General features: G+C 42.9%; 1 protein-coding gene across 10 annotated transcripts in view; it reads right to left on the bottom strand.

The window, feature by feature from the left end:
• Nucleotides 1-26,725, bottom strand: part of KALRN (kalirin RhoGEF kinase) — a 645,945-nt gene that overhangs the window by 393,591 nt on the left and 225,629 nt on the right. For all 10 annotated transcript variants that reach the window (XM_023214983.2, XM_023214975.2, XM_023215000.2 and 7 more), the window contains exons 7-9: nt 9,531-9,722; nt 5,761-5,892; nt 948-1,178 (exon numbers count right to left, since the gene is read on the bottom strand). In XM_023214983.2, the coding sequence (XP_023070751.2) occupies nt 948-1,178; nt 5,761-5,892; nt 9,531-9,722 (555 nt within the window). The remainder of the gene's footprint in view (nt 1-947; nt 1,179-5,760; nt 5,893-9,530; nt 9,723-26,725) is intronic.

Below are 26,725 nucleotides of genomic sequence, written 5' to 3'. Positions count from 1 at the left end.
GTGGTCAGAAACATAACCATTTCTTTGTTATTCGTGGTAAAGGAAAAAGCCACAACTGATGTCATAATACAAAAAAAAACTACATAAAGTCAGAAATAACCTGTAATCATGAAACATACTCTGAACAACAGCCCAGGTTTTAAATCTGATTTTCCTGGTCCAACCTTGTCAAGGAATCCTCTGAAGGTCCCTGTACCCCACTTCACCTCCACTCTGGCAGGCCACCTGCATCCCAGATGGACCATATGTGGGGTCCAAGCCTGAGAGTGCTCAGATAACCACCCACCCCTGAGCTATCTAGCAATCACTGCCTGAGTGTGGGTCAAGCTTACCAAAAGAAAAATGTGCCACACTGGCCCTAACCCTAACCCATATTGACATTTTGGGAGGCCAAGGCGGGCGGGTCACCTGAGGTCAGGAGTTCAAGACCAGCCTGGCCAACACGGTGAAACCCCATCTCCACCAAAAATACAAAAATTAGCTGGGTGTGGTGCCACATGCCCTTAATCCCAGCTACTTGGGAGGCTGAGGCACAAGAATCGCTTGAACCCAGAAAGTGGAGGTTGCAATGAACCAAGATTACACCACCGTACTCCAGTCTGGGCAGCAGAGCGAGACTCTCTCTCCAAAAAACAAAACAAAACAAAACCAAAGAAAAATGTGCCATATGACTATGAGGAATTGCAGTTTCTGAAACTGAGTCTCCCTTTCCAATACCACACGGTGAGAAGGCCAGTCTATAAAGTCACTTAGGCAAGAAACATGCAATTCACAGGTCCAGTTTTTGTTTTGTGTTTTGGTGGGGTTCTGTGGAGCAGTTGAGAGCTGAATTTCATTTTTCCCTCTATAAGTCTGTGCTCTCCTAAGCCTGATCACCTAGGTCAGGGACTTGAGCTCGGTCTGCCTCCTAGAATGGATGATGGACACCAGGGCTCAGAGCCTGTTACCTGCTGTACGTCCTGCTGGAAGACACAGAGCTGCAGCCGCTGGTGGAGCCGCACCTTGCGGTGCTGCCAGATGCTCTCCAGCCGTCGCTGGTGATGTAACACCTCGTGCACCACGTCCAGCACTTGGTGCACTGCCTTGGAGTAGTTGGCTGTGGCCGTGAGGGATTCTGAGTTCCCAGGGCTCAGGGGCCGCTGCAGCACATCTAGCAGTGCTTTGCCATCCTGGCTGACCTGCAGGAAAGAGAGAAGTTTAGGTTAAGGGAAAAGGGTGATAGGCAGGGCACAGAGAGAAGCAGTAAGTATCTGCCTGAGGGTCCCTGACTATGCCTTCTGAGAATCTCAGGAATCCCATACCCAGACACCTAGCCAGCCAGAGCTGCCATGATCCTCCAGCCTGGTGGAGGGCCGAGCACCTGGAATTCCCTAATGGGGTGTTGCTGGAGTGCTGGCCAGTTGTCTGTGAGATTCTCTCCCCTCCTGAATTTCAGCTCTCTGAGGGCAGAGACACTGCCTACTTGCTGCTCTCCCCGCAATGCCCAAAACAGTGCATGGCACACAGTAGGCACTTGCCAAATTTTAGTTGTTGTTGTTGTTTGCTTGTTTGTTTTTGAGACAAAATCTCGCTCTTGTCCCCAGGCTGGAGTGCAATCAATGGTGTGATCTCCGCTCACTGCAACCTCTGCCTCCCGGGTTCAAGCAATTCTCCTGCCTCAGCCTCCTGAGTAGCTGGGATTACAGGTGCGTGCCACCATGCCTGGATAATTTTTGTATTTTTAGTAGAGATGGGGTTTCACTATGTTGGCCAGGCTGGTCTTGAACTCCAGACTTCAGGTGATCTGCCCACCTCAGCCTCCCAAAGTGCTTGGATTACAGGCGTGAGCCACTGCGCCCAGGCTTGGTAAATATTTTAACTGACTCACACCAGGTAAGACAGCATAACTTCATTTCAGAAATGAAGTCAATATAAGTTCCCACCATAATTCTCTCCTGCTCTTTCTTTCCCAAATTCCTCTATCTGGCTCTAAAATTCTAGATGTGTGACAAGAGACAAGTTATTTAACCCCCTTGGTCCTCAGTTTCCTTCTCTGTAAAAGAGGGATAATTATGTACATATTTCATAAAGTCATGGTGAGGATTAAATGAGTTAACATACATACAGTGTTTAGAATAGAGCCTGACGTGATACTGGCTACCAATTTTATCTTCACCAGCATCACCACTGACATGGTTTGTCTGTGTCCCCATTCAAATCTCATCTTGAATTGTAGTTCCCATAATCCTCACATGTTGTGGGAGGGACCTGGTGGGAGGTAATTGAATCATGGGGATGGGTTTTTCCCGTGCTGTTCTCATGTTAGTGAATAAGTCTCATGAGATCTGATGGTTTTATAAAAGGGCAGTTCCCCTATACACACTCTCTTGACTGCCACCATGTAAGACATGCCTTTGCTCCTCCTTCACTTTCTGCCATGATTGTGAGGTCTCCATGGCCATGTGAAACTGTGAGTCCATCAAACCTATTTTTTTCTTCTTCTTTTTTAAATAAATTACCCAGTCTCAGGTACGTTTTTATTAGCGGCATGAGAACAGAATAATACAACCATCATCATAATCATCATCATCTCCCTCCCATCCTCTTTATTTCCTTGTCATTTTCTTTCTTTTGTCTTTATCCTTTTAAAATACTTTGCTCTCGCTCTATACAACCCCCTTCTTTCTTCTGAAAAGCAGTAAAATCCTCATTTTTCTAGAACACGCAGGGAAAGGCTGGGACACTTAGACTGTGGACACACCATCCACATCCCAACACTCGCCCTCAGTCTGAGAAAAGTGGGATGACACTCTCTGCCATTCTTCTCATTGGAGTTCTGGCACAATCGCGGGCACCAATAATTCTGGAAAGTGACATCATACAATCAACACCTGTGGCCCTCCTGTACTTGGCAAAGTACCCAACAGAACATGCATCTTTCCAATTTAAAACAGGGGCGACTGGGAATTGATAGAAATGTTGAGTCCCCAAACTTGGTTACCAACTAAATCAAAGTTGGCTTGGAGTCTTCCCCAAAAGAAGGCTTTTGGAGATGAAAATGGTCTTTTATCTCATCAGCAAGGTAGGGAATGAGATGTGTTTCCATCTCCACACCTCTGATGATGAAGCTGTTTGCCGGGTTTGCATACTCCCCTCACCCTTCCTTTGGTCCCTGATAATAGCTTGGCTGGGGGTCCAGGAATACAGAAGCAGCTGTTACTCCTCCTGCCCATGGGGCCACAGAAATGCTTTCAGGGAAGGGTGGTTAGGACAGGTGCTGGAGTAGAGTGCAGCAGAGGCCAGGAGAGGAAACCACCACCACCCACCCAATCCCACCATCCCCATCTCCCATAATTGACTGCCAGGAGAGTGGGGTGGGGGAAGTAGCTTATAAATAATGCAGAGGTGATGCCCACCAGAGACATGAGTAAGACAAATATCCTATAACCAAACCCAGGAGCGCTCTCTTCCTGGAATTCTGAGCAAATGCTGTCTTTTGGCACCATGCTATGTCCAGGGCAGAGTGGTTAGAGATGGAGGCCCAAGTCCTAGAAATCCACCCTGCATGAGCTCCAATTCTCTGCCTCAGTCTCTACATCTGTAGGAAGCAGGGACAGCTCACTGGCCTCTGAAGTGGGGTTGAAGGGAAGGTTTAAGCCTCACAATGCTAGGGCCTGATAATTAATTGAGAGAAATACTGTGTCTATATGTATAATTACACCCGCACCTCACATATGTGGAAGTATAATATTAATCTCATTTGTACTCTCTATATTTGTGTTTTGCAAGGAGTAAATTTAAAGATTCTTGACCCATGGGCAGAGGCACAGTTCTGTTTTAAGACAGAAAGCTTTGGGCCATATGGATAAGAGCTGATGAGATCAGATTTGGCTCATAAGTCCTTCATTGTGCCTTCTACAATGACAGAATACATTACCATTTTTTAGTACTCATTATTGTCAGACACTGGGCCAAGTGCATTATATACATTACCTTCATTTTATTTTTTTAAATTTTTTGTTGGGTACTATGATTTATTTATTTAAATAGTTTTGGGGAACAGGTGATGTTTGGTTAGCTCCCACTTAAAAGTGAGAATATGGCCGGGCGTGGTGGCTCAAGCCTGTAATCCCAGCACTTTGGGAGGCCAAGACGGGCGGATCACGAGGTCAGGAGATCGAGACCATTCTGGCTAACATGGTGAAACCCCGTCTCTACTAAAAAATACAAAAAACTAGCCGGGCGAGGTGGCGGGCGCCTGTAGTCCCAGCTACTCGGGAGGCTGAGGCAGGAGAATGGCGTAAACCCGGGAGGCGGAGCTTGCAGTGAGCTGAGATCCGGCCACTGCACTCCAGCCTGGGCGACAGAGCGAGACTCCGTTTCAAAAAAAAAAAAAGTGAGAATATGCGATAACTTGGTTTTCCATTCCTGAGTTACTTCACTTAGAATAATGGTCTCCAACTCCATCCAGATTGCTGTGAATGCCATTATTTTGTTCCTTTTTATGGCTGAGTAGTATTCTACGGTGTATATATACCACATTTTGTTTATCCATTCGTTGGCTGATAGACATTTAGGCTGGTTCTACAATTTTGCAATTGTGAATTGTCATGCATTACCTTTATAACCTCAACACTATCCTATGAGGCAGGTGTTACCACTTTCATTTCACAGATGAAACGAGGCTCAAAGTGGTTAAATAACTTGTCTGAGGTCACACAGCTAGTAAATCAGAAAACCAGGATTCAAACTCAGTTTGACTGTGGCAAAAACCCTTATTCTTACCCAGAAGCCATTGGTTCTTAGACTTCAATGTGCATCAAACTCAAATAGGGTAATAGTTATTAAAATGTAGGTTCCAGGTCTCACTTCTTGATATTCTGATTCAGTCGGGGGTGGTACCCAGGAATCTGTATCAGGTGAGTCTGATGCAGGTGGTCCAGGAACCCATTTTAATACTCCTCTAACTAATCCTGCCCATAGGAAACACATGGGCTGTATGTGAATTCACTTCTTCTCCTCATCCAGCTTCCTTAATCAGCCCATCCCTCTGCATCCCTCAGTCACCTTCCTCAGAATTCATGCCAGTTAGTAAACATACTAACTTGTATATATCTACACAGAGGTACCTATGTAGCTATTTCCTTTTACTTTGAGAGGACTGTCAAGAGGTTTTTTTTTTTCCGTTTCTTAACTTTACAGCAACCCCCTGCCTTTGATTTTTCAATGGAAGAGTCTTTGTCCTTCACATTCACGGAAGCTTTTTACTCCTGCAAACACTTATCTCCACGCTGTGTGTTTTCCTCTGGATCTTCTGGTGAGAAAATTAATATTTGTTTGATGAGCTGCTTCATAAAAAAGGTGGCAGGGCTAGTCCATACATGTCCATTCACCAACCAGAAAGCAAACTCCAGAAAAGCACAGCTTCATTTTCTTATATTCCTCCCCCAAGAGGAAAAAGTCCAATCTTCACACACAGGATAAGGCAGGTGTATGGGGGGTGTGTGTGTGTGTATGTGTGTATGTGTGACAGAGAGAGAGAGAATGAATGTGAGTGCACCAAAGTGATGCCTAATAATGGCCCCAATTTGTTCTCCTTCCTGGTTGGAGATACCATAGTTCATAGATCAAGGTTCCTAAAGATGTCACCAAAAAAAGAAAAACAGCCTCTCTTCTTCTTAGTCCCACCCAGTCTATTTCACAGTGCACAGGCCAGTGCCCTCATCACCCACCCACATGCAGAAATGCTCAAGACCCATGGTTGCCCTGTTCCATTCTCACCTCTGTGTAGGCTTGGGTCACCTGTTCATACAAGGTCTGGTGGTGGTGGATTGCCAGCTCCAGGTCCTGCATCTCGGACGGCAGACCACCTTCGCTGCACATCTTGCACCAGGCATCCACTCCCGACAGGAACTGGAAGGAGACGCGGGGTGGGTCAGTGGGGGAGCACTGGGGGTAGGGAGTTGGGTGGATTATGGAGAGAGCGTCAGATACCTTGGGAAAAAACATCAGGACTTCTGAAAGCCTTCGGAGACCACTGTAGAGGGTAGAGTTTTTTAATTCTACCAACACTAACTCCTAGTAAGAAATCAGACCCAGGTACCCATTTAGGAAGTATAGTCTCCACAAAACTGACTATTATGAAACTGTAGGGGGCAGGTGAATCATCAGATGTTCAACAGGTTATAGCTACACACTAACTGTAACGTCCAGGTATGGAAACAGCTCACCACATTCCACGGATACATTAGAGCTTCTTGCCCCATGCACACTCACAGGCATATGAGAGGTGCTGTGTGTAATATAAGGAGATGTTCCACATCTGTGCTTTACAGTGTGTACATCCAGTTGTGAAGACAAGCAAAAAACACCTCACACAGACCATCAGGAACCCAGGGAACTTGCAGAGACCATCCCATATGGGATGCAGACTGCCCTCAACAGGTCTCCCACTGTTGGGTCAGTCCCCTGAAGGGTAGAAACGAGAGAGGCAGTCTAGGGGGACAGGCTGTGCTACACCTACTGCATCCCGGGTTGTGATATATAGACATAGATCTTGACAGACATCAAATTATTTTAAAATTAAAATTAACAGCTGTGGAAGACTATGGGTCTTCATGCACAAAGGGTAAGCTAACTGAAATCACTCCGATTTATTGGGTGGAAAAATGCACCTTGAAAATGCAAATAATTCACCCAACAGTCTGGAATCGTTCTGTCTGTGATTCCTCTCATCTGGATGCACAGCTCCATTTAAATTAATTGCCTAAATACCTTTTAAACCCATTGCCAAGAACAGCCCATATGAGGACAATAAAGAGCTGCCTAAATAAATGCATGGAAAAAAATAGCCTTGAGTCATTTTTTTCCCCAGTTAAAAAGAAGCATGGTTTATGAGTGTCCCTGAAGGACTAGTAATACCTACAGAAATTGCATTAAAAAATAGATACAAATAAAATTGCTTCCGATCCAAACCAGTCCAAATCAGGAAACATGAAATAAATGTGCACTTCTCCAGTTTTCTCAGTTCTGGCACTGCAACCGTTTGCATTCTAGTTTTATTGTCACTGTCAGCTTTCAGTCCCCAGCCTGTTGATTGTTGTGGTTGACTTTTCATTCTGTACATTTTGTAACACATTAGACCATTTCTTAGCAATTCTGGAAGAGTGCCAGGTGCCATCCAGTATCAGATCATATAATATGTACATGCTGAAATCTCAGAAGCTTCTTTGCTCCACCAATAACTACTTTACAAATGACCCTAGGAGCCACTTGACATTCTTGTGTCAAACATGGGGGGAGCACTGCTTCAAGGCTCTTGGGATTTCTCTGCAATATTCTAACAGGTGGCCTGTAGCATATCCCACAAAATGATCACCTCAAGGATATAATGCCAGAGAGACAGAGAGAGAAGCAGTGGGTCTTCCTTACCAATCTGGGCAAACCTTGAATAAAGTATGAAAGTGATATGGTTGAAGAGAGAACAGGAAATTGGACATCAATATTCTCATGGCCCTAAGAATGAACCAGTCACTATCAGTCACTACCACCAACAACCTTAACAACAGCGACAAAATGATATGGCCACATCCCTCTCAAAGTATAGGGTTGGGCTTGACACAAGTATTATTTCAGTCTTTGGGAAGTTCTCAGGTGGAGGAAATAAAAAGATACCAGGATAGTACGTGGTACAAATACCCATAGTAGTAACGTCCACTGCTTAGTAAGCACTCGAGGCATCTTACATATTCCATCTCTCATGTTGTATCTTTAGCACAGTCCTGTGCTATTTATGATTAGCTCCACATTATGGAAGAGGAAACAAGCTCAGAATGGTGACATGACTTGTCTAAGGGTGAATGAATGGTGGAGCTGGGATCAGAATCCATGTGTCTTGCCTCAAAGTCTAGACTCTTAATTATGCTATGTTGCCTTCCACACTAGAGAGGATAACAGAGGGAGAGATTTAAGGTGTGACCAGGTGTCTGACTCTCAAAGAAAGAAATGCAGAGGTTAAGACCACAGGCCTAGTGTTAAACACACCTGAGTTGATAGCCTATCTACTCATAGATTGTGTGATTTTAGCAGTGGTGTGTTAGTAAATGTTTAACAACCAGCATATATATGTATGTGTGTATATGACTATATATTACATATATACAGGTAAGTGCATTTACAAATTCTACTGATATAAAGAATGTATAACACACCATTTACAGAGAACAACATATACAATGCTCTGTATTGTATATTTAATGTAGCCAGTTGATTCTCACAGGATGCTTTTGACCTATGGTTGCAACTGACAAACATTTATAGTTTTGACACACATGCTAGTTGATATTTTCATTATGCTAAGGAGTGAGACAAAGGTGAAAAACACCTTAATACTATGCCAGAATATCACTTGTTCATCAAGGATGTCAGCGACTTCTTTGCTGAACCAAATAACAGTTTTTGAATATTGGAAGAATATTTCTTTGATTTTTGTGTGTTATTCACAATGTAACAGCTATACACAGGATACATTTTTAAGTTTAGTCTGCATTTTCAAACACTTTCTCCCTCATTTTCTTTAGACTCTAGCCAACAATAAAGCAATGAATTAATCCCTGGTTTGTAGCATCTGATAATTTCTATAATATGAAACTCCTACCATGGTGTATTTTAAGCTACCAGTGTGACATCACCAATATGGAGTTGGGAAGAGTAATCCACACATAGCACACAATTGTATGGTATTTCCACCACAGAAAAACATAAAAACATAAAAATGATTTCAAAAACATAGGTAATAACAACAGGTTGTAAAATAATCAGCAAGTGATAAGTTTTGAGTATTTATTAACTTTGCTTTTAACATAACATATTTAATTATAAACCTACATAATCAAGCAATAGTTAGAATGTGATAACCAGCTCACAAAATTCCTGAAAATTTAACAACTGTCTCTCTATGAGCTGGTTCAATACAGGCTCCAACACATCGTGGAATCTTAGGCAGGCCAATCAATGTCTCTGAGCTTCAGTGTTCCTCTTTGTAAAATGGGTTATCATGTAACTGGCCAATGCCTGGCCACTTAGTAAGTACGAGTAATTATTATCTTGATCCATTATATTATTATTATATTACCATTATCCATAGCAAATGCTTCATGTAAAATTAGTTTCCCCTGCTCTCAGCACCTCAATGATCACTTTACATTCACCCCTTTGATCTGTGTTCTGAGAATGCACGCTACGCGGACAGCCCACATATGCACACGTGCACACACAACCACTACCAAGCAAAATGTAAAAAGGCTCTGGGTACCCTCTTGTTTGTATGACAAGCAAAGTCACCAAGAGTTACCAAGCTTTCTTTGTGCACACAGGGGCCATGAATGTGGTCGAACATAGGTTATTGTTGCAATGACTCCACAGGGTCTTCAGTGTTTCAAAAAGACAGGCGGAGCACTCTATAGACAGTGTGTGTGCTCCCCTCCAGCCCTTCCCTGTCCGTGCCCAACCCTTCCCACCAACAGCAGCTGCTGCAGGATTCTGGGCCTTACCTGCTCAGCCTTCTGGTGGAACACAGCAGACATGGCGAGAATGGTGCTGCGTTCATCCAGGGCAGCGGCGAAGCTCTTCCACTCCTGGTCCAGCTGGGTGGAGATCTGCTTGATTTGCTGTGAGGCATAGTGGCCGGCCTCAGAGAGGCGGGAAGCCACGGACATGATGCGGTTGATGTTGACGTAGGCGTTCTAGAAAGCAAAAGGGAGTGCTCAGTGGGGCAGGCTCAAAAGACATCCACTGGGCACTCTTGTGGGGCACGTATTTGGGGAAGGGAGCTGCCCAAAACAAAAGTCTGAGAGCGGCTGGTACAGGCCATACTAGTGTATTTGTTTTTGGCCCAAGGGAAACCTTTTTCTACAATTCAATTTCAGTAGATAGCAGGGACCTCTCATTGTGGGGAACCAGCATAGATTTTGTGCCAACTATTAATGCACTTTAATGCAGTCACTTTACATGGACTGCTTTATGTAATCCTCACAACCATCTTATGAAGTCATTCCCAGGCATGGCACATAACTCTCAAGAGCGCTCTTTGGAAGCGGTGGCTCAGACGAGGGCACAAGCTAAAGGAGGCAGAGACATCTCTTGTTCAGGGGAGAGCTGTACCCAGGACACTATTGCCATCTACATACAACAAACAGGGCAGAAGTACTCATCAAAGAGGACAAAGGAGACAGGGTAATTCCACATCTTCCTATCACCTAGCAATGTGATAGGAAGCAATGTCCCCACCTTCCTCCTGCCTCCTTCAGCCCTGCCAAAAGAGCTGAGGCACTGGTCGTCAAACAGGGTTTAAATAAAGACAGCATTTGAAGCCACACACTTTTCCATGCTAATAATAAGGTCTGTGAAGCCCTTTCTTAACCCTGCTTAATTTAGGAAGATTTCCTCACCTGACCCCAAAACGCATCTGTGGGTACCCCAAAAGGCATTAAGGAGGGGCTCTCTTGGCCCATTGTCTCCTGTCATCTTGTGTTTTGTTTACATTCATTCTCATCTTTGCTTGCTAATTAAAAATTCATGAACATGTATGCTGTTTCCTATTAGGTCACTGAAAAATGCTCCAGGAAGGAACAAGACAAAAGAAAAATCTCACAAACATAAGACAGTAGTGATTATGGCTATTTTTAACTGCTATCTCCTATTAGTTGTCTGAGGTGTCAAAACAATCAGGTAAGGTTGTGGCATCCACAGGGAGCTTTTCCAAATCACACAATATGTCTGCATGAAGGAGGACTAGGGAGGCAGATTATTCACACACCTTCATTCTTTGTTACAAATCTTCTCAAATGATTATACATATTCTGCAGTAATAGCATTTTCTCCAGGTTCTATCAACTCAGGTGTAGTTCATTAATACTGAGCAGGTTTAATGAAGGTTCTTTATTTTCCTCTCTCACTTCCCTCATGGTGCCCATTCATCTTAGCTGTCCCTGACTTCTGAGCACTCCATCCCAAACCTGGGCCAGGTTGGTAGGGTCTCTCTTAATTTAAAATGTCTCCATGGAAGTTTAAAAAGTTAAGTGAAGAACTTCTACACAAATCCCTCCTGATGTCTAATGACTCCTATGTGTCATCTCTTTTTTTAGTCTGTCCTGAGACCTTTCTGACACAGTGCATTTCCCTAAGAGAACTAGGATATTACTGATTCTTGTTATGGGAAATAACTATCCCTCAAAGTTGTAGGAACCATTTGCAGCCTCGTTTTCTGAGTTAGGACACAAATTCTACTGAAAATTAAACTCTATTTATAGAACTGACAGAAAAACCACTCTGCACTTAAAAATAGAGAGGAAGAAGGAGGAAGGGAAAGCACACACTGATTTCGACAGTTTTACCTTCTTTTTTAAAAATTCAAGAGCCGGACAGTTTTATCTTCTATGGGAAGAATCGTATGGGAAGTCCCTCAAATCTCCTGCTCATGTCATTGTCTTACTTTGGGTTCTCCCCAAAGCAGACCTTGAGACGATTATTTGGGAGACAGAGTTTACTTAGGCATGGTCCCAGGAAGCATAGTGAAAGGGAGGGGAAGTCAACGAGGAAAGGGAGGGAAATGAATAAAGGATATGTTAAGTTCTATGAGCAACTGGGGTTCAATCCCTGTTGAGATCTTTTGAGAAACTATAAAACATACCTCTGAGCTGTCCCACTGAGGGGTGAGGAATCTGGGTTACTGATGCACTAAGTCCCATTGATCTTTGGTTGAAGGTCCTTCCTGGGGTAAGTTCCTGGCATTTCCATCCGAACACACAAACAGACCAAGCACACTTCTGAGGTCAGAGAGTGATCACCACAGATAAATGCAGGAGGCGGTCAGTCTGTACGAGAATCACCTGCAGATGACCCCCAGGGCAGATTGAGGCCATATGGGTGGGACACTGACAGGGTCTGGTACAGCTGTCCTCCCAAACTGGATTCAAATCCTGGAATCCATGCTCCTGCCCCCTTACCCAGATCTATCTAGGTTGTTGGGTTTTCCTGTCCTGGAGAAAGGCCTTGTGTACTCTGGCCAGATGGAATGCAAGAAAAGCAGTAAGAGTAAGGCATTACCCTGTCCCCAGATATATCCTATAGATACCCAGCCCTTTGTCACTGCCTATTACATTCTCCTCCCTCCCAAGGCACACAGGGAGGTATATTTCTGCTTACTTTTGGGAAGAACTTTCTAGCTATTAGAGGTGTCCAACTGTGGCTGCTTCTGTAGACTCTTAACACCTTGTCACTCATTCAAATATTTATGGAGAGCGGGCCAGGCTCTGTGTTGGGGGCTGTAGGAGATCAAAGAGGAATAAGATAGGATTCCTGCCCATCCACCCTCTGCCCACAGGGGCTCACGGCTGAGACTTAAGACAAGTCCTCAAATAACTGTAATTTAAGGCAAAATGAAGCAAGTGCTTCCACAGAGGTAGAAACGACTCTCTGTGGGGATTCGGAGGGAAGGGATCTGAACCACTGGCAGGGCTGTTGGGAAGAGGCTCCCCGCATGAAAGAGGGTGGGGAGGCTGGCAGTCCTCCATGGTCCCCTTCAACCTCTAAGCCTGTGATCACAGATTAAAACTGAAAGCAAATAAACAAACAAAAAAAAAGACCACAGCTTACAGTTCACATTCTAGAGTAGCACAGTAAATGCTTTTTTTGTTTCCTTATCAGCAGGCAGAGAAATGTCTTGCTAAAACTAACAAATAATTATGCCTCACAAAAGAAGCAGAGGCAGTATCCCTCATAATAGAGGGATAAACATAATGTTGACTTATGAATTTGCTCATTGTTCTTCCCTATAGCCCCTTTTCAGAATATCAAACACTTCAGGCAAGTCACACTGCCTAAGTTCATCATCATCTTCTTCATTTTCCTTTGCCCCAGAAGCTGAGAGAAATGGGCAGATAGATTCTAAACTGCAGTTGTCCCTGGGTACAAGGATAGCCACACAACAAATGAGAAGGGAGTAATGGCAAGGAAGGGCTCCAATGACTTAAAAGGAAAGAATGAGGTTAAAGAGCTGGATTAGGAGTCTGAATAAATAAGAGTGCTTACTCATTAAGCATAAACAACATTTCATGGCCTTTGGTCAATCCATTTGTGTGGTTCTTCTGGGTGACTGTTTATGCCCTTATTAGGAACATTTGGGAGTTATGTTTGTCCTTGGGACATGGCCAAGAGGAATGGATATTTTGGCTTTTTACAGCCTTCCCATTTCCTACCAGCTGCCCCCTCCACTCTCTTCCATCTGCCTGGCTCTCCCACTCTTCCCTGCCAGCCTTCAATGCCTTTCCATCTGCAGAGCTGCCCATTAGTCAAGGGCATTAAAGTCACTGGGCCAGGAATCAAGAGCCATGAGCTTTGGTCCCAGCTCTGGCATTTACTTGAGATGTCACTTGACTTCTCTGTGCCTCAGTTTCCTCATCTGTGAGGGAGTTGACCTAATGATCTCAAGACATTCCATTTCTAAGTAATGTCACTTCCAGGAGACCAGGAGCACAGTGCTGCCTACTCCAGAGGTACATGTAGTCCAGGCCTGCTGTCCATGTCTCAGCAGGCTGAGATGCTGGCTCTGCTCACTGCCCAGTAGTGTGAGGACCAAGGCTGGAGCTGGACCCCCTGAGTCCTTCAGCTTCCAGGTGACCAAGGGCCAGAGGCCCTTCTCCCCCTCTCCTCTTTAGCCCCTTCCCCTCAGCTGAGATGCTCAGACTAACCAGCTTCCCTGGCCAGAAGATAATAACTTCACTAATAATTCTAGCTTGATATGTGTCTTCTTAAATCCTTACCTCAAAACTGATTTATTAAATTTAAACTCCCCTATATATGCAGTTTGTTGTTATTAAATTATTGTCATTATCCAAAGTATGGCACAGCCCGAGGTATAGACACAATCTACCCTGCAGAAGGCAATGCACCTGCAGCATGGTCTGTTGCATCATGTACCCCATCTTACCTGCCCCTAAAGCCTCTCTTCCTCATAAACAAGAAAAATAACTAAATTTCAACAAAATCTCAGTAACTTAAAAACCATGTGTATTGACACCCCGCCCTCACTTTTGTTACCCACAAAATTCTTTTTTTAATTCCTGCAGTCATTAACGGAGATCACAGGATGGAGAGCCCTTTCTTCTGAGGCCTTGTCCCCTGCTGTGATTAACTGAAATCAGTGGAGCAGAGTCATTGTCCTGAAAGAACTGCTTGGCAGAATCTTGATCAAAGTTTTCAGCCCCGCCAAAAGGGCTCCTACTTCCAACCTGATTCCTGGCTTACACCTACTGGCTACAAAAAACAAGATAATGATAGCTTTCCATTAAAAACCTTAGCTAAATTTTCTCTTTGTGATTTCTTATGTGGTATACTGAAAGAGATACTGGTTATTCTAGAAATAATCATTTGATGCAAGTTATCATTTTGGTAACCTTAACCTATGTGTCAGGGGTTGATTATAAGAGAAGATCATTGCCAAGAGAAGGTATTATTTGAATCCCATTCATTTCACTCCTAAAAGCAGAGGTGAACTTTACACTCCTGTGGTCATAGGTCCCCACTCTGAATTAGACACACTCTCTGTGGATTACATGAGATAACATAAAGCATCCAGCCAGATGCCTGGCACAGAACCAACAGTGCAAAGAATGTCGTATCTTTTCCCTCATTCAGTTCCAGGAGACTGGCATTAGCTCCCCACGTTAAGTGCATACCAAATCAAAGTATTAGTAAAAAGTACAACAGAAAGAAAAATCTATCAACGATTCCAACAAGAGGCAAAATAAGCGAAGTCTCATTGTCTTTCACAGAGAGCACAACACAAGGTTCCTACTATTCCCTACTACAGCTGTTAATGCTGCCCTAGCCACTTACCAGGCTATGCCCTACATGCCGCAAACCCTCTGCTGCAGACACTCTTCCCCTAGGAGTTAAAGGTCTGGAGCTCAGAATTGTCTATAAGTTTTTCCTTGACCCAGAGAGATCAGAGGATTCAGAATCAGCCCATAAGGTGCTTTCTGAGCCATGCTATTTCAATACAATGTCCTTCGATACCTTAAGTTGGAAAAATAGAGTTTTTATCTCTTGAGATAGTCTTCTTGGGGTGCCTCCACCACCTTGGCATGTGATAGTCACATCCAGAACACTCAGAAGTTGGGCCATCTTGTCCTCATACAAGGAAACAGATTCTTCTCCTTATCGCAAACTGTGTTATAAAAGGTGACAGAAGCCTCCTCCCCATGCTGGGTGTTGGGGTTCTTCACTTTGTGGTCTATGGGCAACGTGACCACTTTGTGGTCTCTCTTCAGCAGGAGAAAGACAGAGTGAGCTCATCAAAGAGCTGTTTCATCTCTGCAAGGAACAAGTCCTGAGCACAGGGTTCTCAATTCCTTTCCAGTTAATGGGGCTACAGCTTTTTAATCATTATTATGAAAATGAAAGGTGTGATCTGCCTGTCAGATCAATACAGGAGGCAAGGTATAACCACCACTTAGAGGACACTTTCCCTGAGGGGCTCTGTCCTCTCAACAAGCTCTTGAGACCTTGACTTTCCAAATCCAAAAGTCAAGGGAGGGAGGCCAGGCAAACAACCAGCTGAGAGCCAAGGTACTTAGCAAAATAATTCAGGTCAAATGAAAATCAAATGCTTAATCAAAAAGCTACTACAAAATATAAACAGTATTGCCTCAACTGAGAAAACATTATACATACCAGGGAAGCACAACCAAATAGTACCAGCTATTGAATGCTGCTGCTGCTGCTGCTTCTGCTTCTTCTTCTTCTTCTTCTTCTTCTTCTTCTTCTTATTATTATTATTATTATTATTATTATTATTATTATTATTATTATTTTGAGATGGAGTCTCACTCTGTTGCCCAGGCTGGAGTGCAGTAGCATGATCTTGGCTCATTGCAACCTCCACCTCCTGGGTTCAAGCAATTCTCCTGCCTCAGCCTCTCGAGTAGCTGGGATTACAGGCACACATCACCACACCCGGCTAATTTTTTGTATTTTTAGTAGAGGTGGGGTTTCACCATGTTGGCCAGGCTGGTCTAGAACTGCGCCCACCTCGTCCTCCCAAAGTGCTGGAATTACAGGCGTGAGCCACTGCACCTGGCCTGAATACTTATTTTGTACCAGATATACATGATGGTGGGAACTTTTCTCTAGGGTCTTTTTCTCATCTCTATTATGTATAGAAAAGTTAAAAAAATAATTTTGGTATATATATTTTATATATATATATAATTTATATATAATACAAATGATCAGGGAGAAAAGGGTTATTAAAACTATACAGAGGAGACTCTCCCTCCCCACTGAAGTTAATAATCAGAATATCAGATGTCAAAATACCTGATGGAGCTAGGGAATTTATGTTCAACCTCCTACTTTTATCAATTCACTCTTTTTATTGAATTGATAAATTCAATAAAAGCAAAGGTTGTCATTTATCGTTTATTTCTTCCCCACTATAAATAATGCTAGGGGTTTATTGGTATTTTTAACTTTTATAGATTTGGTGTTTTAAATTTCCTTTTTCTTATAGATGGATTCTAGCCATGTTGCCGAGGCTGAACTCTAACTCCTGGGCTCAAGTGATCCTTTCTCCTAGACTCCCAAACTACTGGGTTTACAGATATTTGGTATTTTTAATTTTAATTTTAAAAATTATTTTAATATATCTTTAATACATTTAGCTGGGTTGCACTCCATCAAAGCTGAAATTACTCAAATGTCCCCACCTCTTTTGACTTCAGCAAAAAAATGTATTTTTTTAGTGAAGTACAATTCACACATAGTAGAATAAACAGGTTTTAATAAAATGACCAAAACTGCTTTTCTGAGGAAAAGAATTAAAAAACACTTTATTTAAAGTTTTTAGAAGCCAAGTTCATGCAACAATCTCATTTTACAGTTAGGAAATAAAAAAAGGAACTGAGCCATTGCTTGTATCTACCTAATATGTGATATATCAGTCAAGCAACATGTTCAAAGAAAGAGGAAGAATGAGACTAGAACCCCGGCATCTTGATTTCCTCCCTACATGGCCCCTCTGCTTATTGCTCCCTTGTTCTTGTGCCCTGCAGCTTATATTAATGTAAATTTTTATTTTCTCAATCTCAAAGCCATGAATAATAGTATTTGGAGATTTTCCAATATAGTTTTCAGAGACCTTGTGAGTAACATTCAGTATCAGTAAGAAAATAAAGAGATTGTGTCAATGCAATGGAGAAAGCTCAGCCTCATCTCCTTTCTCCAGCTTAATAACACCATATGTATTACTTACATCTTTGCCAGTACAAAACTCACTTTGGGTCCGAAAGCTGTTAAATCATTAGTTTATGATTAATTAGTTTAACATTACCATGTAAACCTGCTGATCCCACCTCAAAACATATGGACACTGGGATAGTAACATCTGGAATAAGAACTGCCCATGCTTGAAACTATACTACAATAGCTATGAGATATGATGAGCTCTAAAGGAAACTTCCAACTTCTGCCTCCCATGAACCACAGGGTGCCCTCTGGGGGGCCAAATGGGGCAGCTGATTGATGACTATCTGATCAGGTCTGGCCAAACAGGAGGTCAAACCATGTGGAGGCCATCTGTCACTGCCGGATGGAGAGAGAAAAGGAACAGGAATAGGGCCGGTGCTCAGCAAAGATAACATTGGCTCATGAGTCCTGTCCCTCTGGCCTGGCTTGCTGTAGCAATGTTTCCTCCAGCAATTGCTTTACAAACCATTAAGCAGTCATGAAAACAAGCGCCTGGCCATATGTCCAAAGGCCACAGGAAACCCAGAAACAGCTTTCAGAAAAAACACAGGCTAGGCGTGGTGGCTCATGCCTGTAATCCCAGCACTTTGGGAGGCTGAGGCGGGCAGATCACGAGGTCAGGAGATAGAGACCATCCTGGCTATCACGGTGAAACTCCGTCTCTACTAAAAATACAAAAAAAAAAAAAAAGTTAACCAGACGTGGAGGCGGGTGCCTGTAGTTCCAACTACTCGGGAGGCTGAGGCAGGAGAATGGCGTGAACCTGGGAGGCAGAGCTTGCAGTGAGCCGCCAGGATCGCGCCACTGCGCTCCAGCCTGGGGACAGAGCAAGACTCAGTCTCAAAAAAAAAAAAAAAAAAAAACAAAAGAAAAGAAAAGAAAAGAAAAAAGAGAAGCTCCCCTGTCTCTCTCAGCTCTGAGTAAACCTCCTTGGGCAGGGTAAATGTTTTTGTATGAGACATCGTTGCAAAATTGAAATGGTAGGGAAGGATGGGTACAGCTGGAATCAGATTCAGGGGACACCCAGTGAGGCAACTGATTAGGAAAAATGCAGCTTTTCTGGGTTAGGATGTAGTAACTTTAGGCTACCTTTAAGGTTGAAATTAGAGCCTCTAAGACTTCCGAGAAAGGTATTTATCAGCGTTTTATCCCCAACTGCCGCCCCGACCCCCTCCACCGTTTTTTAAATAGGGCCTGGCTACTCAGAGCTTGATCAATGGCACCAGCTGCACCTAGCAGCTGGTTAGAAATGCAGTATTTCAGGCCCTTCCCCAACTTTCTGAATCAGAATCTGCATTTTAACAAGATTGTCCCAGGTGATAGGTATGCACACTAATGTTTGAGAATCTCTGCAGTTAAGAACTCTGAGGAGCTTTCCCGAACAATAACTATTTCTTCTAGCATGCCTAATCTTAACAAGAATAGTTGAACATTTGCAAATATAACATCATGTCAAATGTTGTGCCTAAAACGCACAACCACATTTCACCCTTACGCCATCCCTGACAAAGGCACTATCATTATCCCCTGTTTACAGATGAGGTGGTAAGGCTCTAAGAAATTTGAATAACCTGCCTAGGATCACAGTACTAAGAAGGAAGTACACAGAGCTACTGTTAGCACCTACTGCCCCAGCTGTTTTACTTTGCTATAAATGCAACAGCTGGGGCACTTCCCTCTCCCTTGAGGGAAGACGATGAGAAATTTCTACTGAAGATCTAAAACTCATAGCCCAGAGAAAAAGGGGCCTCTGGAGAGAGAACTCAATACGCGTGTTTTCATCTCTGAAGCTTTCCCATCGGGCCCTTGATGTGCTCTTGGATTTTCCAGAATAGCCTAGCTCCAGAATGGGCAGGAGCCTGGTAGATGGAATTCTCTTACCCTCTCCTGCCTTGGAGCAATAATCTCTACGTGTAAATCCGAAGCCAACTGCCCTGAGGAACAGTCGTTGTCTCCACAGAACCGCAAGAAAGTTCAGGATTAAGGCAACTCTTTGCTTTCATCAATATCTTGCCTTATAGCTGGAATCTTAAATATGTCATCCTATATGTTTATTCATCCATTCATTAATTCAACAAGACAAGACATTGTGCAAGCAAGGTACAAGACAGACAAAATTCCTATGCTCTCAGAGCTTACCTTTTAGTAGAAGAGTCAGACAATAAATTAATAAATATTTACTATATGTTTATTTCAGTGTTACATAAAATATGCCTGGGAAAAGGATAGCACGTGATGGGGCTGGAGAGCGCTACATAAGATAGAGAAGTCAGGACAGCGTGACCCCTGAGCTCGGCCCTGAATGAAGTAAGAGGGTGAGCCATGCGGCTATCTGCAGGAAGAGGAGCAGCAGGGTCTAAGGCCATGAGGCAGGAATGTCTTTGGTGGGTCAAGAAACAGCAAGAATCCCAGGATGACTGGGACAAATGAGTAAGTTGTAGAGGCTGAGATGTGAAAGGTAAGTGGGGTTCAGTCTATTGGAGCCCAGTAAGCCATGGTAAGGGACTTCGGCTTTTATCATGAGAAGGACACGAAGAGATGAAGGTATTTTAAGCAGAGGAGTGACACAATGTAACAGACCTCACATTTAGGCAGGATCACTCCGGTCATGGGTTGAGAATGGACTGCTGGGGAGCAAAGGTGGAGGCAGAGAGACCAGGTAAGAGCTACTGCAGCAGTCCAGGCAGGAGCTGATGTCAGCTTGCATCAGGGTGGTAGCCATGGAGGCAGCAATAAGAGGCCGGACTCTGAATATATTTTGAGAGTAGAGCTGAAAGGACTGCAGAAGACAGTCCTTTAGCTTTTCCTCATTTTCGGGCCTCTGGTTGCATAAGGACCTGTGACTTCTGCTTTTTGTACTGCTCCCTTCCTATCTGCCCATCTGGTCCTGATCTCTCACACCTCTTCAGTTTCCTGACTTGCAAACATCTCACCTGTAATGTCTGCAATCAGTGTCTGCCCTTCATCTGGTACTCCTAGCTGGCTACCATGCTGTCCCCAAATGGCACTGTCACTGCTTATTATCGACACTTCACATTTGTGTTCTGCTTTACAGTTCAAGACTTCTCATGTACATATCTCATCTGACATACCAGGTTTCACAGACCATTTCATGCCTTTCACTCAATTCCAGAAGACCACAAAGAAAGGCATAAATCAGCTTTGGCTGAATTTCAGACAAATTAACTGCTTAGCAACTGCAGACCTGATGGAGAGCAAGTAGTGGCTGCAGATGAGTATGTGTAAGTGGGTGGGCCAACTGAGCTACAAGGCTCATAAGGCAAACACCAAGAGGACACAGCAAATAGCCTGGGTTAAGGAACATGCTGACAAAGGACCTCAGAGAGCAGTGGATGGAAGCCAGAAAAGAATGTCCCAGGATTGTAGGTAGAGAACCAGGAGTGAGGGAGAAAAGGAGGGAAATCTGGGCTCTGAAGGGGATAAGCAATAAAGAGAGATGGTTGAGCCAGGCAGTGCCAACCATGAATCAGAAATCTGAGTCACTAGCCAAGCCCCACTGGTCAGCTCAGAGGAGCCCTGTAGAAGGGACCCAGGCCATGTGTGCACTAGAGCAATACTGAGAAGTCTGCCTAAGACAAGGAGCTTCCCTGTGCTTCCTATTCGAATAGGAACCAATCCCCAAATATGGCTGAATAGAGATGGGGGTAAAAGCAAATGGGACATCTGGAAAGGTTGGGGTGGAGAGCAAGGAGTAGGGAGTAAAACACAGGCACTGTTTCTCCCTGAAGACTCTTGACGTCGGAGAAAAGTCCTCATCTTCTCCTGTAGTTTAGATACTTGACTCTCCAAACCTCATGTTGATATTTGATTTCCAACTTTGGAGGTAGGGCCTAGTGGGACTTGTTTGGGTCAGGGGACCAGATCCCTTATGAATGGCTCCTCCTCAAGGTAAGGAGTGTGTTCTCACTCTATTAGTTCCCACAAAAGCTGGTTGTTAAAAGAACCTGGGCTGGGCGTGGTGGCTCACATCTGTAATTCCAACACTTTGGGAGGCCAAGGTAGATCACTTGAGTCCAGGAGTTTGAGACCAACCTGGGCAACATAGTGAGACCCTATATCTACAAAAAATTAAAAAATTAGCCAGCATGGTGGCACACACCTGTAGTCCCAGCTACTTGAGAGGCTGAAGCAGGAGGATTGCTTGAACCCTGGAGGTTCAGGCTGCAGTGAGCCACGATCCTGCCACTGCCTGCCAGCCTGGGAGACAGAGCTAGACCCTGTTTTCTCTCATGCCATGTGACCTCTACATGCCAGTGCCTTTCATCTTCCAGTATGAGTGGAAGAAATCTAAGGCCCTCACCAGAAGCAGATGCTGGCACCATGCTTCTTGTGTGACCTGTAGAACTGTGAGCCAGATAAATCTCTCTTCTTTATAAATTACCCAGACTCAGGTATTCTCTTATAGCAACACAAATGAACTGACACTCTCTAAGTCCACAGGCTAATTATTTGGTAACTTTAGAGTGTGACCTCAGGGCTAATGTCAGTTGGCTTATTTTCTTCACCCTGGACTGGTAGTGATTTTCAACTTTGTTCTCAGCCTGGTACAGATTTCCTGAGTCACCACAGTATGGTTAAATCAGAATCTACAGTGGAACCCATATGTGGTATTTTTGGCATTTTTAAAAATCTTCCCAGGTGACACTAGTGGGCAGAGTGCTGGACTGCTGCCTTAGAGACATGCACTAGCTTCACCAGAGATGAGTTCAAAGCACACCGTTCTCTCCTTTGGGTCTAGTTTAATGCTGACAGTGGCGCCAAGAGCAAGGGTCATAAATGAATCCTGAGCAGATCAGAAAATAAATTTTAATGCTCCTACTGAGTCAGAAGAAAAGGGAAATTCCACCCACCAGGCTGTCTGTGGAGATACACACACTGTATCCTGTTCAACTTGATTGATAAGAACAGATCTGGCTGGGTATACATGCAGTACTTTGTAATCACAGGTTCCCTAAAGGCCTGCCTTAGGAACCCCAGTGTTAACAGCAACCACTGGATCATGTTTATTTTTGTCAGGGGGTGGGGGTTTGCTTTTTAGTGGCTTTGCTTCTTTCTTTAGGATGAGAATCCCAGAAACAAAGATGTTTGGGATCAGTGGAACTTGAAAGATCACGCAGTCTGGTAGTTCCTGGATGTTAGTGTGTATCGCCTGGGGACACTGTAAGCATGTCCATCCCTGAAGAAAATCAGTGCTCTCATTCACCTTCTAGTTGGTGGTTGTTCAGCTTCTGCTGGAGCCATGCCTTATTGGGCTCCCAGCTTCTTTCACCTAGCAAAATATTTTCAAGGTACATCCATGTTGTAACACATATCAGCACGTCATTCCTTTTTATGGCCAAATAAATATAATTCCATTATACGAAGATACTACGTTTTGTCTATCCATTCATCAGTTTATGGAAACTTGGGTTTCACAGACACTGTGACATGCTTAACATCATCATTCACTCAACAAGTATTTATTTAGGCACCTACTAACTGCCAGGAATTGTTATAGTTCCTGCAGATACAGCTGTGAATAAAACAGATAAAGCTCTGCCTCTAGGAGTTTATAGTCTAGTGGGCAAAATTCTGTTTGCCTTAGGTACATGAATTTGGGAATGGCTAAATTTCAAGCTCCTTGAAGACAGTTTTGTGTCTTATGAATCTTGTTCTCAGTGTTTAGTAAACGACACAGACAGCAAAAGTTTGTTGAATGGACAAATGAGTGAATACCGAGTGGTACACACAGATCTTCCTACTTCAGCTTCCCTAACACCACCACAGTTGGTGTCCACACTCTGTCATGGGCATTCCCTAATGTTTAGGAAGGTTATATCTTCAAGCAAGTTAAGACCACTTACAAAACACTCACTCTTCAGTTGTCTTATTTTCTTTTTTTTTCAATATACCATACAATTTGTCCATTTAAAGTGTATAATTCAGGCCAGGCGCGGTGGCTCGTGCCTGTAATCCCAGCACGTTGGGAGGCCAAGGGAGGTGGATCATATGAGGTCAGGAGTTCAAGACCAACCTGGCCAACATGGTGAAAGCCCATCTCTACTAAAAATACAAAAATTAGCCAGGTGTAGGGGTGGACGCCTGTAATCCAGCTACTCAGGAGGCTAAGGCAGGAGAATCGCTTAAACCCAGGAGGCAGAGGTTGCAGTGAGACGAGATCGTCCCACTGCACTCCAGCCTGGGCAACAAGAGTAAAATTCTATCTCAATGAAATGTAATGTAATGTAATGTAATGAAATAAAATAAAAAGTGCATAATTCAATGGTTTTTAGTATATTATTTAGCATATAGATATGTACAACCAACACCACAATCAATTTTAGAGCATTTTCATTGTCTCAGAAATAAACTCTGTGTCTATTAGATATAACTCTCTTATACCCCTTCCATTCTAACTCTAAGCAAAAACCAATCTACTTTCTATCTCTAAAGATTTGCCTATTATGGACTTTTCAAATAAATGAAACCTAATAATAGGTGGTATTTGGTTCCCAGCTTCTTTCACCTAGCAAAATGTTTTCAAGGTACATCCATGTTGTAACACATATCAGCACGTCATTCCTTTTTATGACCAAATAAATATAATTCCATTATACGAAGATACTACGTTTTGTCTATCCATTCATCAGTTTATGGAAACTTGGGTAGTTTCCACCTATTGGTTATTATAAATAATGTTGCTGCAAACATTTGTGTACAATGTATGCACGTTTTATGTAGACATATGTTTTCATATCTCTTAAGTATATACCTAAGAATTGAATTACTAGGTCATATGGCAAGTCTATGCTTAACTATTTGAGGAACTGTCAGACTGTATTCAAAATTAGTTATGCCATTTTACACTCCTCCAGCCACGTATGAGCATTCTGACTTCTCCACATCCTTTTTTTTTTTTTTTTTTTTTGGTGAGATGGAGTCTTGCTCTGTTGCCCAGGCTGGAGTGCAGAGTGGTGCAATCTCAGCTCACTGCAACCTCTGCCTCCTGAGTTCAAGTGATTCTCCTGCTTCACCCTCCCCAGTAGCTGGGACTACAGGCATGCACCACCATACCCAGTTAGTTTTTTATGTATTTTTAGTAGAGACCAGGTTTCACCATGTTGGCCAGGCTGGTCTCGAACTTCTGAACTCTGGGGATCTGCCTGACTCAGCCTCCCAAAGTGCTAGGATTGCAGGCGTGATACCACACCTAGCCAGAGTTTTGATTATAGCCATTCTAGTGCATTCTAGTGGGTAAGAGGTAGTATCTTACTGTGGTTTTGATTTACATTTGCCTGATAACTAATTATATCAAGAATATTTTCATGCGCTTATTGACCATTTGTATGTATTATTGAAGAAATGTCTATTTAAATCCTTTGAACATTTTTAATTGAGTTGTCTTTTTATTACTGAGTTGTAAGAGTTCTATATAGATTGCAGATATAACTCCCTTATCAGATAAGTGATTTGCAAATATTTTCTCCCATTTTGTGATTTGTCTTTTCATTTCTTCACTGTCGGTTTTGATGCACAAAATTTTTTATTTTGATGATGTCCAACTTATCCATTTTTAATTTAGTGTAAGGTAAGGGTCCAACATCATTCTTTTGCTTATGACTATCCAGTTGTCCCAGCACCATTTGTTGAAAAGACAATTCTTTCCCCATGAAATGACATTGGCACTCTTGTCCAAAATATGTTGACCACAGACACATGGGTTTATTTATGAACTCATAATTCTATTCCAATGATCTATATGTCTATCCTTATGCCAGTATCACATTGTCTTAATTACTTTTGCATAGTATGAGTCTTCCAACTTTGTTCTCTTTCAACATTATTTTGGCTATTCTGCATCTCCTAAAATTCCGCATGAATTTTAGAATCAGTTTGTCAATTTCTACAAAGAATCCAGTTGGGATTCTGATAGAGATATACTGGATTTATAGATCAAGGATTTGAGGAGTATTGCCATCCTAACAATATTAAGTCTTCTAATCAATGAACATGAGCTTTTTTTTCATTTATTTGTATCTTCAATTTCTTTCAACAATGCTTTATAGTTTTCAGAGTATAAGTTTTATGCTTTTTTTATTAAATTTATTCCCAAGCATTTTATTCTTTTTTATGCTATTATAAATGGAATTGTTTTCTTATTTCCGTGTTCAAATTGCTCATTTTAAGTGCATGGAAATACAATTAATTTTTGTTTATTCATTTTGTATCCCGTAACTTTGTTGAACTAATTTACTAGCTCTAATAGTTTTTACTGAATGTTTTGGGATTTTTCATATACATGGTTGTGTCATCTGAAAATATAGTTTTACTTCTTTCCAATCTGGATGACTTATTTCTTTTTCCTGAATAATTGCCCTGAATAGACCCTCCAATATTGAATGGAAGTGGCAAGAGTGTCCTTGTCTTGTTCTTGATCTTAAGTGGGGAAGTATCATGTATACTATTAAGTATAACATTAGCTGTGAATTTTTGTAGATGCCCCTTTTCAGGTTGAGGAAGTTATCTTCTATTCCTAGTTTGTTGAGTATTTTTATTATGAATAGGTGTTGGATTTTTTTTTTTGAGACGGAGTCTTGCTCTGTCACCCAGGCTGGAGTGCTGTGGCCGGATCTCAGCTCACTGCAAGCTCCGCCTCCCGGGTTCATGCCATTCTCCTGCCTCAGCCTCCCGGGTAGCTGTGACTACAGGCGCAGCCACGTCGCCTGGCTAGTTTTTTGTAGTTTTTAGTAGAGACGGGGTTTCACCGTGTTAGCCAGGATGGTCTCGATCTCCTGACCTGGTGATCCGCCCGTCTCGGCCTCCCAAAGTGCTGGGATTACAGGCTTGAGCCACCGCGCCCGGCCAATAGGTGTTGGATTTTGTCAAATGCTTTTCCTGGTTCTATTGAGATGATCACATGATTTTTGGTTTTTTTTCCTACTGAAGTTAAACCAAACTCACAGTTCTGGGATGACTCCCACTTGGTCATGGTGTGTAATTCTTTCTATATGTTCCTGGATTTTGTTTCTTTTTGTTTGTTTTAGAGATGGGGTCTGCTCTGTCCCCAGGCTGGAATGCAATGACAAGCTTATAACTCATTGCAGCCATAAAACTCCTGGAGTCAAATAACTCTTTTGCCTCAGCCTCACAAGTAGCTGGGACTATACGTGAGCACCACCATGTCTGGCTAATTGGATTTGGTTTGACAGTATTTTGTTGGAAATTTCTGCATCCATATTTATAAGAGATATTTGTCTGTAGTTTTCTTATGTGACAGATTTATCTGGTTTTGGTATCAGGGTAATACCGGTCTCTTAAGCTGGGATGTGTTCCCTCATCTTTTTTTTTTTTTTCATATAAGCTTACAAAAAATGAGTACTAATTCTTCTTTAAATGTTTGGTAGAATTCAGTGATGAAGCCATCTGGGCCTGGGCTTTTCTT

This window comes from Piliocolobus tephrosceles, chromosome 2, assembly GCF_002776525.5.
Source record: "Piliocolobus tephrosceles isolate RC106 chromosome 2, ASM277652v3, whole genome shotgun sequence".
In the NCBI taxonomy this organism is placed as follows: domain Eukaryota; kingdom Metazoa; phylum Chordata; class Mammalia; order Primates; family Cercopithecidae; genus Piliocolobus; species Piliocolobus tephrosceles.
The sequence above is the reverse complement of the archived record's forward strand: the minus strand, read 5'-3'. Positions and strand labels throughout refer to the sequence as shown.